The following is a 15,810-nucleotide window of genomic DNA, read 5'->3' as shown; positions in this document are numbered from 1 at the left end:
TAAATCTATTCGAACCTCTTTAGCTGAAAAATTCCAGCTCCCACAAGGTTAGTAGAGCTTTAGGTTTTCCACTGAATTTAACATAGCTTTTCAAAAATACCCACATTCAATCCCTAGCCAATAGTAAAAGCAACTTTGGGGGAAAAAAGTTAACATAGTTTTTGAAACATAAAATGTCCGCAGTATTTGGTTCAATTTGAGAGATTTGTACCTCTCCAATTTTAAAACTCCACAAGGAGTGCAAATCCAGTAAGAGCATGGAGAAGAAACTACGTGCATTAGAATTGCAACTGATCAAATCACTGTCGAGGTAACAAGCCGTCAAACATTTTTAACATCTATACATAAACAGGCAAAAGTAAAGATTCGTCTTCACCTCTTCCCTGAATTCTTATCCATCCTTCACATCTCAGCTCAAGCATTACCTTCTCAAGAGAGCCCTCCCTAACTAGGCTGTCAATTGGCGTGGCACTATAAATCTCTTCCATGTCATCTGCCATGGACACTGGTGGAGTTGTTTAATGTCTATCTCTCCCACCAGACTAAAACCTCGCTAAGGGTAAGCATTACATCATGTCTTCTTTGCTCCCCACTGTATTCCAAGCACCCAGCACACTGCCTGGCACATAGTGAGAATCACTAAATAAATATTTGTGCAATCAATGAATCCTCAAAAATCATCAACTAGGTGCAAGACTTAATATGGTAGCTTTTGATATGGAACATTTCAGAGGAGACATGAGAAAATAAAAGAGCTTTTTAAAGTATAAAATACTATACAAATGTTAAGTCCTTCTTACTGTATTCCAAATCCAAACTATAGGGGAGTTAAATGAATTATTCAAAGTAAAAAAATATTCATCTGCCCCATCAGACACACACATGTACATGCGCACACACACACGCACACACACCTTTCTAATATTGGAACCAAGCCTGGCTTTAGTCCTTGCTTGGATCAGTAGTTGACAGGGAGCAAGCATCACCCCATTCAGGCCAATACCACATGGTGGCTGGAAGGAGAACAAGAGTCATCTGCCTTTCAGCTCTTTACAACCCACCAAATACTGTTCAAACTCTTTAGAGCAATATTCTTGATCTTTCGGAATTTGATTTTTCACTCTTTCCTAGCAATAACTCTCACTACTCCCAACGAAACAGGCCTACTTGATGTTCTTTCAACACATTTTTGATCTTTACTGATTGAGTCTTCGCTTGTGTCTGCTCTGTAATTCTCCATAAAACCTCCCCCCAAGTTTTCAGTCAGAAGTGATCTTCGACTGCTCTGAATTACTACTAAGATGATGAATGTGAACTGTCTTTGCACACAAAATCTCTATGGATGTACTAGGTTTTATTATTTTATAGAATGAATTTTCCATCATGTATATTGCATTTATCATACCTATATTGTCTTTTTTTTTAAATAACACGCAAAGTCAACTTTTCGATGCTTGCATATAACTTTCTTTTTCTTTTTCTTTTACAGATTGGCACCTGGCTAACAACTGTTGCCAATCTTCCTTTTTTTTTTTTTTAAGGATTGGCACCTGGACTAACAACTGTTGTCAATCTTTTTTGGTTTTTCTGCTTTATCTCCCCAAACCACCCCCCCCCCCGACACAGTTGCATATCTTAGTTGCAGGTCCTTCTAGTTATGGGATGTGGGACGCCGCCTCAACGTGGCCTGACGAGCGGTGCCATGTCCGCGCCCATGATCCGAACCCTGGGCCGCCGCAGTGGAGCGCGTGAGCTTAACCACTCGGCCACGGAGCCGGCCCCCCCATATTGTCTTAAAGCCATTTGGGTATATCGGTGATTCTGTTTACAAATGTACATGTTTCTGAAATCAAAGGTCCACGTCTTATTCATTTTTGAATACCTCATAGTCCTAATGCTTTGTTCACAAGATATATTCAGGAATTAAAAAAATAACTAAATATATGTGTGAGTAAGAGGGAGATAAAACCTAGAGCTGAGGGCAAACTCTCTGTGTCAATTATGCATTGATATGTGAATTTTTAGACAAATATGTTAGATAACCTAATACATGTGCCCCATCATATGGCATCTCAATGCCTATAACTAATCATTTTTAACACGCACTGTGAATTTAAGCTGTTTAATTCTATAATACAGGAATCACCAAAGTTTAGTAATAAAAAATCATGTTTGTACACACAAAAAGGCCTATCATGTCTAGTTGATCATTTCACATCCTAAGTTCTGATTCTCCTTCAACCCAATCCCAGAATATCTGAATACAGTCCGGTTTGGGCAAGTTCTTGCAACGGAAAATCAATTTAATACTTATCTAATCAGACATAATTAGCGACTGGCTATTCTGGGGTTTGTTTAAATGAAGACATTAAATGAATTTCAAAGTCATATAGAATCAGGTTTTGGATGACCTATGAGAAGACGCAGCATAATATTTTTAACTACCATCTCTATGAGATACTTCGATATCCTTGAAATAAAATGCCAGCAGAGAGCCAACCATGCATTCATTCATTCACCAAACATATGGTGAGCCCTACTACATGCCAGGCACTGTGAGTACAAAAGATGATGACCACAAAACCAACACAGTGAACGTCATGTACCCAGAGAGCGTACGTTCTGCAGGAGTGGAATCTTACCTCCTCCATGAAGCTGCTCCAAAACACAAGCGCCCCAACCTGGTTAACTCTTAATGTATTTACAACCAAGGCCACACAATTCAACTTTATCAAACATCATCCTTTTAGCGACTTGTTTCTTATATGCATGCTCTTAACTAAATATCAAGCTTCTTTAGAGCAGAGAGGATGTTTTGTACTTTATTTTTATGCTTCAGTCCCACAGCACCTAGTATAGTGTTGGGATCTTCAGTAGCTGCTTAAATAAATATATGCTAATTGACTGATGAAAACATGGAAAGAAACTTATCTTTGAACCTAGAGAAACTGTTGGTATGGCCAGTTCTTAATTATCTGTGCTAAGGGAGATAGTTAATGCAAAACAAAGGATAATATACAAGTCATTTCCATTTGGCTTTGGAATGCATTTCCATATTTAACTTTTCATCTGGGGCTTTTGCTTGGTTTGAGAATATATTTCCAACAAAATAATGAAGTTGCAATGTTAATTCCCAACTGTGGTGAAAGCCGGAATGCTGTCTCACTGACCAAAAAGAGACGAAAGGATATTAAAAGGCTTATTTCATTTTTAGCCTGTGCTACATTCAATTAGCAATGAAATCATCTTGTTTTCTTTGTTGCTATCTTGTCTCTGTTGGTTTTACCTCCCTGACTACATTCTTTCTTGAAAGCAGAAAATGTAGCTTGATCTTACACTAGAGGTGTCCTAGCATTTAGAATATCACCTCTCATCAAGCATGCAAGTATCTGCAAATCCCATTTGTCGCCTCTTCCTCTCTTTTACCAAAATGCAAAAGGTAGGGATTTGTTGAATACCGAACATATGGAAACTTCTGGAATAATTAGGTGTAAAGAGCCTGCTTCCTCTGCAAGTATTCACTACGTTTTAAAGAATGTATCTTTTCTCTGTCAGTCTAAAAGAAATAAACTTTGATAGAACTTAGATTTTTAGAAAAACAAATAAAATGAAGTTGGACAAAAGTAGACCATGCTTGTTTATAAAGAACGTTTTCCTCGGGGTAAATAATCTATTTCCCATTTGTGAGGTCTAGGGCAGAATGATAAATGACACCTCATATATGGTTTTCTACCTTACAAAGCATGTTCCAAGAGATGATTATATGCAGTCCTAGTAACAACATACGTGAGGTCGGCAAGGCAACTATTACTGTTTCAGTTCTACAAATGGGGAAACAGCATCTTTCCCAAGTTTGGAAAGACCAAGGCTAGAACTCAGATCCATTCATACTCAGTCCAAATATCTTTTCATTCAAATGATTAATAAAAATGCTCTGCATTTGTACAGAACATTAATGTTGGAAAGTACTTTTACATATATGGAACTTATCTGTGGACAGAGTATTTCTCAACAGTGTGCAAGATGAAGTAGTGTCTCTTCCGGTTTGGAGTCAGCCCACGATAAAGGAATCTAGTAATTGAACAGATTGGATAATGCCTTCGTAGCTACAGAAAAGTCATTTAGTAAATATTTGCTTTTGATCAGGTAAAGAGGGTTCATACATTTGCCCGTTGGAACCATTTACAACTCAGTTACTCATGACATTTCTCTACCCAAACAACATCAGTTGGTGACTAGGTCCTATTCTCTTTCTTGCCGATGATCTTTGGAAGGCTTTTCTAGAGTTTTTAAAGAAAAAAATTTCATTGATTTTCCATTCTCACCACTTAGCTTTAAATGAGTAGCTGAGATGTAATCCTCTCAATGTGATTATATCTCTAAATATATATCTTATGAGATATATATATCATCAAAATTCAGTTGGATAATTTTCAGTGATGTTACTTATATATTTCTTTCCATTCCTTTTTTCTGTTTTTTGAGTAAGATTAGCCCTGAGCTAACTGCTTCCAATCCTCCTCTTTTTGCTGAGGAAGACTGGCCCTGAGCTAACAGCCGTGACCATCTTCCTCCACTTTATATGTGGGATGCCTACCACACCACGGCTTGCCAAGTGGTGCCATGTCTGCACCTGGGATCTGAACCGGTGAACCCCAGGCCACTGAAGCAGAACATGCGAACTTAACCACTGAGCCACTGGGCCACACCCCCCCATTTCTTTTTTTTTTTCTTTTCTTCTTCTCCCCAAAGCATCCTGGTACACAGTTGTATATTCTAGTTGTAGGTCCTTCTGGTTGTGCTCTGTAGGATGCTGCCTCAGCATGGCTTGATGAGTGGTGCTAGGTCCACACCCAGGATCTGAACGGGTGAAAACCTGGGCCGCCGAAGCAAAGTATGTGAAGTTAACCACTCGGACATGGGGCCAGCCCCTTTCTTTCCATTTCTAACTTCACTAATGAATTTGGACAATGTAAGAGCTTATGATACTATTTTACCTTTGCAACACAAAGGAGAGTACCATTACATCATTACTAAACATACTAACTTGCCTTCTTTTCTTGCATTTTTTTCAGTCTTCACCTTCTAAAGCTAATTCACTTCCTATATCTTAAAATTTGAAACCAGAAGAAAAGAACAGACAATGTTTAATGAAAAGCTAAGTTTACTTGCTATAATTTCCATAAGCTATATCTCGAACAGATCCTAACTAGAAATAACTCAACAGACTTGTATTAAAGAAAAGGATACTAGCATATTTTTCTACATTATGATAATAGTGCGACTGAGATTTTTCTGCAAGAGTATATTACTGGAATAGTTATACTAACATCACTATCATTGCCTATAAACTATGTATTTAATATACATCACATGCCCTTCATAATTGAAAATAAAAAGTTTCAGTAAATTTTGAACCAAAGCAAAGGAAATGAGCTCATAGATTCATTGCTGTTATATCTAATTTATGCTCTTGTAAATGCTGAAATGGCTTTAAATCACATCTGTGTCTATAGATACAGATATAGATATGTGTACATGCTACATGTTCTCTAGTACATGTGCATACACAAAAACAATTTATCGTGTTTTGGTCATTGATTTTTTTCAAGCTTTTTAAAAAAATTATTTCTACTCAATATGAATAAATCCCATAGAAAGGTTTTGAATATCTTAGAACTTAGCTTCTGGTGGGAATGACGAGAACGTGTCAGGTTGGGGCTATATCAACTCTTTCAGACAAATTATGTCCCAATTTATTTTCTGAAAAAGATGACTTCCAAGATGAGTCTCTAGAGGCCTGAAAGAGTTTATAAAGCACCCTCTAAACAAGACGTATGTTCTTTTCTCACCAGCAGCATCGTGCACCACATGTCTATCAATTCCCTCAACCAAGTTTGAAAAATGTAGCTCACAGTCTATGTAATTTCAGGCTGAAGGTCAAACAAGCAGGACTCCTCAAACAGAAAATTTTGTGCTGACCGACCCTAAAAAAACGTGCTCCATTCAGACAGTTTCTCAGAATGGGATTTCTAAGAGTTTTAGATATAATTCTTCATACCTGTATTTTAAATCAAAACTTAACAAAGGAATAACATTGGAAACATGTTAGATTCCTTTCTTTTGTGTTACGCCAGGACAACACGCTAATATTGCCTATTTATTTGCCAGAATGTTGTTTAACATTAATCATTATCCAATGAACTCTAACCTATTTAAATAAAAATTTATTAAGATAACTTTCTATAAAGCATTGTGCTAGGCTTACTGTAGAGTACTCAAGGATGAATAAGAGTCTGTATCTCAAAAGATTTTATAACCTAGCATGTAAAACAGACATGCACATAAGTCGAGTAGAGGCAAGCCAGCGAGTACAATAATCTAAGTATTAAAATGTTATGAGAACACAGGGGATAGGGAAATTAATTTTGATTGCTATGATTAAGGAAGGCTTTCTGGAGATGGTGTAAGTGAGCAGCTAATTTTTAAGTTAGTTTACAAACCTCTCAAAAAGAAAACATTTCCCATTTGAAGGAGATTGGAAAGGAAGCAGTAAATAGTTTCACAGTGAATGGAATTCATCTCAGATTTACGAAGCTTTCTGCTCTTGGAGGCAGAACAATACCATGGTTAGGAGCACAAGGCTTGGAGTCTGAAACACCAAGACTTGAATCCTGGCCCTCATTAACCGGACTTACTACGTACACACATGGTTGAAACTTTGAAGCGCTGTAGCCTCAATCTTCACATATTTAAAATGGGGTTAACAATAGTCCCTACCTGACAGGATTGCTTTCTAGATCACTCGAGATTATATGTATATCTACGTACGTGTGTGTATATATATATTTGTTCCTAGCACTGTCAACGGCACATGACATTCACTACACAGTTGCTATTATTACTATTTTATTATCATTTTTATTTTGATTATTATAAATGATTACACTTTCTATTTCAAATCAGTGCACAAATAATTGAACTACAAAAACTCCCAATACCATTACAAAGAGTGTACATTTCAAGGACTGCTAACAGTCTTCCTTTTTCAAAAAGCAATCTTCTCCCCATGTGGTTTTCTAAAACACAATGGATACATTTCAGTGTCTGCGTTATGTCCATTACTGACCAGGCTTTTTTGTTCGTTTGTTTGTTTATCCTGCCTCCTCTCTCCTTGTGCACTTTCATAAAGAAAGTTTTGCTTTGAACTTCCTAATTTTCTGAGTCTGAGACCAGCAGGCAACTGAAGGTAAGGAGAGAGAGTCAGAGCCAGTTAACTTCCCTCCAGTCTAGTCTGAAGTTCTCGATTTTTTCTTTTGGGAGCTAGAAAATAGCCTGGGTTACTACATTCACAGAAAAACGAAAAACAGCTTTGCTCTTGAGGTTTCTTTTTGTTTTTGTTTTGTCAGTTTCATATGGCATCTACTTTACAAAATGTGGCTGATCATCTCACTAAAACCCGTTACTGGCATGTTCTCAGAAGCGATTAATGTTGCCATGGTTGACTAATAACTCTGTTTTTTCATCTTTCTAAAAATTATTCTCATAATAAAGAATAGTGGAATAAAAATTCACATAATTGCAGTGCAGTGGAGACCCCAAATCTGTTTTGAATGGTCTGAGAAGGACAATGTGCTTCCTCAGTAACTTGATTTTTAACCACTTCAGATGGCTCTCCCTCCCACTATGAGGAGATCCCAGGTGTTGATAGTTAGTTGACAGGGTGTTAATGTCATTAACATTCTGTCCGCTCTTCTTGTCAATGTGTTAATGGTGCCCCTACTGCTCAGTCGTTCCCTGTCCTCCAGTTGGTGAAATGATTTAGCCAGCAGTCAATAAAAAAACTAAGCCGATTTTGGGCAATAAACAGCCCTGCTATTGACAAAATCTATGTGAGTAAATGTTGTAAGAAATTTGTCAACAGGATATAAGCAGTAAAGTCAACATGGTGGTTAGTGTAATTTTAGACAATTTAAGATGTTAAGAATGGACCACAACACATATTTAAAAGTCTAAGAAGCTCTCTTTTAAGAATGGTCTTCTTTCCTGTTGGAAAAAGCAAGGAGCAGTAAGCAAAAGTGATGCTTTGATTTAAAAAAAAAAAAAGGGGGGGGGGGGACCAGCCCCGTGGCTGAGTAGTTAACTTTGCATGTTCTGCTTCAGTGGCCCAGGGTTTCACCAGTTCGGATCCTGGGCATGGATATGGCACTGCTCATCAGGCCATGCTGAGGCAGTGTCCCACACAGCACAACCAGAAGGACCTACAAGTAGAATACAGAAATATGTACTGGGGGGCTTTGGGGAGAAGAAGACGAAGAAAAAAAGAAGTTTGGCAACACATGTTAGCTCAGGTGCCAATCTTAAAAAAAAAAAAAAAAGAAAAAACACAGGAAAAAAAAAGAAAAAAGACAGAAAAAAAAAAAAAAAGAAAGAAAGAGAGCCAGCCCTGATGGCCTAGCAGTTAAAATTTGGTGCACTCTGCTTCCATGGCCTGGATTTGGTTCCCAGGCATGGAACCACACCAGTCATCTGTCAGTAGCCATGCTGTGGCAGCAGCTTGCACAAAAGAACTGGAAGGACTTACAACTAGAATATACAACTATGTACTGGGGCTTTGGGGAGAATAAATAAACACAAATAAAATTCAAAAATTTTTTAAAAGAAGAAACTTTCGCAGTCACGCTGGTCAAGAAAAGAAAAGCTGCAAAAATCAGAATCTACATATAACGTCAAGTCAAAGAGAACAGGCCTAGTGATCAAGAAGTCTATTCCCAATGTTCCCTCTCACCTCCCTTAAGCATGGGTTATTTTTCAAAACTTTGAAACCACATGTGATTCTGAACATTACCAAACCAATATTTGCAATAGGTGCTACACACAGGCACAGACTATGTAATTCCTGGTAACCTTAAAAGATAAAAAATGATGACCTCTAGAAATTGATGAATTAAAAACAACAGGGCCATGGCAAATAACTTTACCAGTTATTGAAGTTACCCTGACACAACTTGAGCTCACTACAATGACACAGAAACAATGGTGGTCAATTTCATCATCAGATATGGAAAATACTCCTCATTTAATAAAAGAACACTTTTCAAAAGCTTAAGTATGTAAAAGTAGGCAGTGTCTGATACATAATGTGGGGGATTAGAATTGGCCACCCCAAAATGTGTCTCTGTGCCTTGCCTTGATTATTTTTAAGAACAAAAGACTCTGAAAGAAACTTTGACCTCCCCCTCTAATTGCCTAAAAGAAATTTAAGATAAATGGCCTGTCCCCAGGACAGGCCATCACCATAGATTACTCTGGGTACGGATAGACCGTGAGGCTCCTTGCTAAGCCCCTCGTATCTACCAAATATCTGCTTTTCCATCTCCATGGGAATGGCCTTCCTCCCCTTTGAAGCCCCAAACCACTACCCCCAACACCCTCCTTTGTCTTTAGCTAAAGATGGTATTTAAGCTGGCAGCCTTGGCCATTTTGGCGAGTTACCCAGTTTTCCGGGCTTTCTCCCATGTATACATGTTACAAAGCTTTGTTTGATTTTCTCCTATTATTCTGTCTCATGTCAATTTAATTTGTAGACCAGCCAGAAGGATCTAGAATGGGCAGAGGAATTCTCTTCCTCCCCTACAATAGTAAACATTCAATAAATAAGAGTGATTGTCATCATTTATAGATTCTATTTCAATTCACTGTACAAACAATTGAACTAGAAACTTGCAATACTATTATGATGAGCATAATAGCAGCATGAAGAATACAAAGAACTTTGCTTTCTAAAAAATTCAGGATATTATTAATAATTTCCCCACATGGTTATGTAGATTTTTAGACAATACGTGTTTCAATATATATAGCACTATATATATATATATATATATATATATATATATATATATATATATCTCCATTATAGACCACACTCTTTGATCCTCCCTACTACAATTTATAAGAGAATTTTCTCCATTCTCCCCATTTTGTATAAAATGGTATTTTGTATAAAGTTAGTTTTCCTTATTTTATTCTTTCCATCTATTTTTTTGAGTCAGAACAAGCAACCGATTTGAGGAGAAAAAGGCAGACAGAGGTGATGAGCTTCTTTCTAAAGTCACTGGCTATTCTTAGGTGTGGAGTATTCCTTCCAAAACTGGTTACACTGTACATGCATGCTCTACAAAGGTGACTCAATGTTACTCCAGATCCTAGGAAGATATATATGAAGAAAAGTTTTATAACTATAAGCACAGCCTACCACTGTTCCCTTCTGAAGTGCTGAGTAAAAGCAGAAACTTGGACGAGATGATCTCCATTGTCTCCAGCTATAACGTTCTGTGATTCAACACATAGTGAGTGCCGACATGTTGGCAGGTGCTGCGCATCATGACCGACATACAGAAATTAACACACCAGACATGACCTCAACCGTGGGGACAGCAAGACAGGGAAGCGTGTAAATGCCAGACTGTCAGCAGCTTGAGGTCAAGTTTTCTATTTTGTGCTCTGTTGTATTTTCACGGCCTGGCAATGTTTAGCATATTATAAGCGTTCAATCAATACTGTGAAAGAGTAAGTCCCATATGGTGCTATGGGACATAGTCCAACCTGGAGTTGGTGAATATTCAACCTGCATATTAGTTGATGTCTAGTCTCATGCAATTGCTGCTAACTCCAGCACTGATGCTGTTCTGAAAGCCCAGAGGTGTGGCAGTGCTATTCAGTTTTTGAACTCACAGTCCTTGCAGAGAGATTACTGTTTAAGTAGTTAAGGTTACTTTCAAGGGAAACTATTCCCATACTTGTGCCTGTAGTTATTCAGTTTAAAGGGTAATGACCGGAAGCAAAACAATTTATTGGCAGGGGCCAGAAAGATTGGAAAGATCATCCAGTACAAAGAATCCTATACTAGAAAGAAACTCATGATTCTAATTTTAAAACAGAATCAAGTATTCCGCAATAAAATATCCTTCTCTTTTGAACTGCCAGAGAACTAGAAAAAAATGCTAAGTAGGCACCAGAATTCATATAATATAGATCCATATGATGATCATGCACTTTGTTTGTCATTTTCTAGAAGGTTGAAACTCTCAATGGGGGCCCAAGGAGCCTTCCAAAGCAAGAACAATTTGAGTAACAGGTTCTATCATCGTAATTCACTAATTTGGATTTTTTAACCAACTCAACTCAATATTCGAACTTTTCCTCTAAAATAAATTGCCGTATATTTTGTTTTTTTAAAAAAACATGATATGCAAAGCAACAGCCCCATACATTTTAATATAGTTTTCAATCCCCTTGTGGACAAATAGTCACACTTTAGTGCCACTTAAATGAAGAATAACCATTCATCTGTAAAATACAGATACAGAAGGCTCTGGATTTTCATTTTAAAGTGCTTAATTACCTGCATAAAGAGAGAAATAAAATAAAGAGTCTAGGCCAAGTTCATGAGGGTTTGAAATTACTTTTCTTTTTCTAAATGAGCAACAAAGACTCCTCAATGTTGCAAGCTGTTGTGTGGCCATAAGCCAACTGTAGAAGAAAAATGTTAGAAAGAACAAGGGGATTGGGAATTAAATTCAAATATATGAGGCAAGAACCAAAATCAAAAGTTGAAAAATGTAGGCAGTGTTTCCAGCCACAGGACAATATAACATATTTGAAAGAAAAATCTAATCAGCAGTAAAGTTAAATCTTCACATTAAGTATCCCAATGTGAGCAGTTATGCAATCCAAGGTTATTTTTGAGGATTTCCTGCCTCTAATTACCCAGAAATTTATGTTTCTAATATTCCTATTTATGAAAGTACTCAGCATCACTAAAGGACCACACGAAACAGGGTATTAATTCATGAACCAAAAGACTGAGAAAGAAAAAAAATTGTCACGTAAATCTAAATTGCCATTCTCAAGTAATTCGACTTTAGTACCGTTCACTTCCAAGTTGGGCAGGAAAGAAAGCATATCATAGAAGAAAAAGGCAATAGATTTAACCTTGAAACAAGGTGACTGCCATAGAGTTGTTGAAGGAATTTACTTATTATCAGATAAAGAATTTACAGTATTTATTCCCTCTAGAGATCTAAAATGGTGAATCAATCTGCAGTTCAAGATATTTATTTAAACCCAGAAGAGGAGGATATAGCTTTAACTCTTGAAAACGAAAATAGAGAAAAAAATACCAGCTCCAATGTAGTTTATCTTTAGACACCAGATTTAACATTAAACAATTCAAGCTAAATGCTATTTGTCAAGTCCTCCTTTCATATATTTCTGTAATTTATATGAATATACTCTATGTAAAAATCAAAGTTTAAAAGCATTTATTTAGCAGGAAATGCTTAATGTGATATAGATAGCTACTACGATTTATTTAAATATACAATCTACTCATCAGGCCATCCATCCATCCATCCACGCGTCCATTTTATCCTCACAATCCTTTCAGTCTACTGATAATAGTCATACTCTGCCCTTGAAAATACACGTGCCTTCGGAGAATACTTGCACGCACACCAAGAGAAAAAAAAAAATCTCAAACAAAATTCTTCTCCTGTTGATCATTTCCTTTAAGCAACTGGTTACATAAGGAGATTCTTTGTTCTGTTTTGTGTGTGATCAAGCTTCGTAAGACTTACCTCTCATATCTTGTGGACCTTCAAATGAAATTCTCCTTTGAGAAATGGCATTTTTTCTTATACAGTTGTTCTCTTCCCTAGTCTACCTGATTCGAAAAACCATGAACTAAAATTTATGCTGCAAATATAAACACAGCCTATACACAAATTCATCCAGACAGTATAAACAGACCGGTAAGTTTAGAACTAACCACATAGTAAATAGATGGATAGAGAGACAGATACACAAACAGACACACACAGAAATGAACAAATGAAATGCTTAAACAAATAAAGGATATCGTCATCTTTTCCACAAACTTATCATGTTGATTTTCTGATTGGGGGAATTTCTTGATGTCACGTTCCAGATGAAGAATTTGCTGTTCCATTGCTCCAAGGTTGCTCTTGAGAATTTGAGCTGAAACTAAAGAACAATGTGCAAAGCGTTTAGAATATTTTATCAGGTGTTCCACAAAACAACCAAAAGAAAACAGTATCAAAGTACTTTTTTAATGTGGAAAATAGTTCCGTGAAGTCAACTCACATTTTTCTGAATTACTGCTCATAAAAATTCTATCCTCCATGAAATAAGTGAAAATGTGTAATATAATACACCGAATCATCATGTTTAATATGAGAATGTCACCATTTTATTCAGCCATTAGTTCAAATGAATCCATTTCTATTTAAATTCATTGATGGAATTCCTAATATTTCATTCTTTAAAATCTAATTTGAAGATTAAAGAGAAACTATGGTTCAAAGAGATTGTATCTTATTAATGCATGTTCTTGGCTATATAAATGATTTAAGGTTAAATTACATAAAAGGATCAAATATTTTTCTTTTGTTGAAATATCTTGGTTTTTATAAACCAACATCTACGGTAAAAGTTCCGGTCTTCAGTGATTTTCATACTCGCAGAGATGTGAAAAATAGCTGTTGATAAATAGAGAGAATTTAGAGCAAACCCCAGCAAACGCATATGCACAGACACACCCCCAAAGCTTCAGCGTGCACTCACACACTATCATTAGTTGCTTTAATTACCCCTAACATTCTCTGCACTTTTCTTTTTCTCTTCTCATTGACAACCAATAATTTTAAGTATTCTATTCAAACTGCTCTTAAATACATGCACACTTTCCAGATCTCTTATGATGCCTTCTTTTCACAGAGGTTTTTTTTTTTAACTTATACCATTTTATAGATACTCCATTCCTGCATGAAGGCCAATTATGTATGAAGACACTTCTATCAATATCAACAGCACTGGGCAGGGTTTTAGGTGAAAAGACAAGCTAAGTATTAGAATTTGATACGTAGCCTGCAACATTGGTTTTTCAATCCAGGCCTCTGGAACACTGCTCTTTTCATTAAAGGACCGTGAAACAGAAATAGAATAATATTACAATTGTTTTCTATTGTTTTTTAAAGTAAATTTTGGTCTCATTCAGAGGCATATCAGAATTACAATGAAAAATTGAAGAGACTGACAAAATCTACCCTCTGGCAAATTTCAGCCAAACCCTACTGATCCAAATTCATCACACTGACGAACACACCTTTATAACTCAATGAGGAGAAACTGCCCTAAATATACATGGAAATTCAAGACACTGAAAATCAAACACCAACACTAAAGACAAATCATTTTTTTTTTCTATCACTCTGTCAGTCCCCAAAGTTCTGTCCAATTTAGTTCCATTTGTTTAGATCTGACAACATCTTGGAAATTATTCTTTACTGGAGAAGTTTAAGAGAGTCTTGTCTTGCCAAAAATTTGCTAATGGCTTGGGAATCATTGCTTCCCTTATTTAAAGAATGAGTTTGCTGTGGAGGAAATCATTCTGACTTTAAAACTGAAGCTTTTCACTTGGGTTTTTCCAGTAGATTCTCGCTAATCATTCAAAAGGTTTTCCTTCCTCCTTTTCTTGACTGAAAAGCTGAAGATATAAATTGACGAGTTGTTTACGTCACTTAGGTTTCACGGAAGAAATGAACTCATAATAACTTTCGGCCAGGTTTAGGTCGCAATAGTAATCCCCCAACAAAAGCAATAGCAATTCCAGTAGTAAAAAGGGGATGATGATGAAAATTCATCTTCTGAAGTTTCAATACAGAAACACCCTAATCAAGTTTCTCTGCACACAAAAGTCTAGTTGTCTCAAATAACAAGAGACAGTGTTTTTAATCCAGTGAAATTGCGTTTTACTCTAAAGGTGAATTCTGAATAGAACAATATTTTCCAGAAATCTGTCCACCTCAGTTCCACATGTTGAATCTTTAGTCCTCCATAAATCCCTCCAGAGCTCTAGTCCAGATTCTCTACCATTTACAGGCACTTTTGTTAAGTGATCTTCCACACATCACTTTTTGCTTTGAACGAGACTTATTTTTGTTTCGTGTACATAAACAGTGTCCACTATAAAAACTCAAGCTACTTAGTGGTAAGATCCGTATCTACTTCTAATCCGTATCTATCTATCTAATTCGCTTTTCCGTCAGTACTCATCACGCATGTACCCATTAAAGGTTTGTTGAATGAATATGTGTATCTCAATAATTTTTGGTTCTGATTTAAATGTATGCCTACTTCTGCAACTGAATGTGCAGGTAGAGGTTAGATACAATCATAATGACTGAAAGTTACCACATCAATTATTATGCAAGTATGGAAAGGAAACAGGAAGTTGAAGTCTGTCTAATAATATGTAGAGAAGGCAGGGTTGCAGGAAATGCTTCGACAAATGGGAAAGTGAGGCACTGGGATGAGGAAGAGAAGTAAGGGACACCTTTTTTATTAGGCTCCCCTACTCTTCCTCTGTAACGAATTATTAATATTATACATGAACAAAAGGGAATAAAATACTAGAGATGTAATAATCCAAGGATTCTAGCCCACATGCAAATTTATGGCTGCATTAAACAAACAATACCATTATAGAAAATGTATAGCCTGAAATTGGTGGAATTACGGTATCTTCGAGTTAGAAGTGACAGTAAAGGGGATTTTGACCAGCCTCTCAAGTTGTAAAAACTCAGGTTGCACAGAGTCATAGTCCACATTCCTGGAAAGCAGAGCCTAAAATAAAGCCTGCAGGTTAAGGCCTTATTGGGGAGTGAGGGTGGGGCATAATCCCAGGGAGAAGGGACAAAAGCAAATACGAGACAGCAAGTGACTGAA

At 36.7% G+C, this 15,810-nt stretch overlaps 1 protein-coding gene across 4 annotated transcripts in view; it reads right to left on the bottom strand.

The window, feature by feature from the left end:
- DIAPH2 (diaphanous related formin 2) overlaps positions 1 to 15,810 on the bottom strand; it is an 815,896-nt gene that overhangs the window by 283,129 nt on the left and 516,957 nt on the right. For all 4 annotated transcript variants that reach the window (XM_070502007.1, XM_070502006.1, XM_070502008.1 and 1 more), the window contains one exon: positions 12,923 to 13,047. In XM_070502007.1, coding sequence (XP_070358108.1) covers positions 12,923 to 13,047 — 125 coding nt within the window. The remainder of the gene's footprint in view (positions 1 to 12,922; positions 13,048 to 15,810) is intronic.

The sequence above is a fragment of the Equus asinus genome, chromosome X (genome assembly GCF_041296235.1).
Source record: "Equus asinus isolate D_3611 breed Donkey chromosome X, EquAss-T2T_v2, whole genome shotgun sequence".
Taxonomy (NCBI): Eukaryota; Metazoa; Chordata; class Mammalia; order Perissodactyla; family Equidae; genus Equus; species Equus asinus.
Note: the sequence above shows the minus strand (reverse complement) of the source record. Positions and strands in the feature narration are given on the sequence as shown.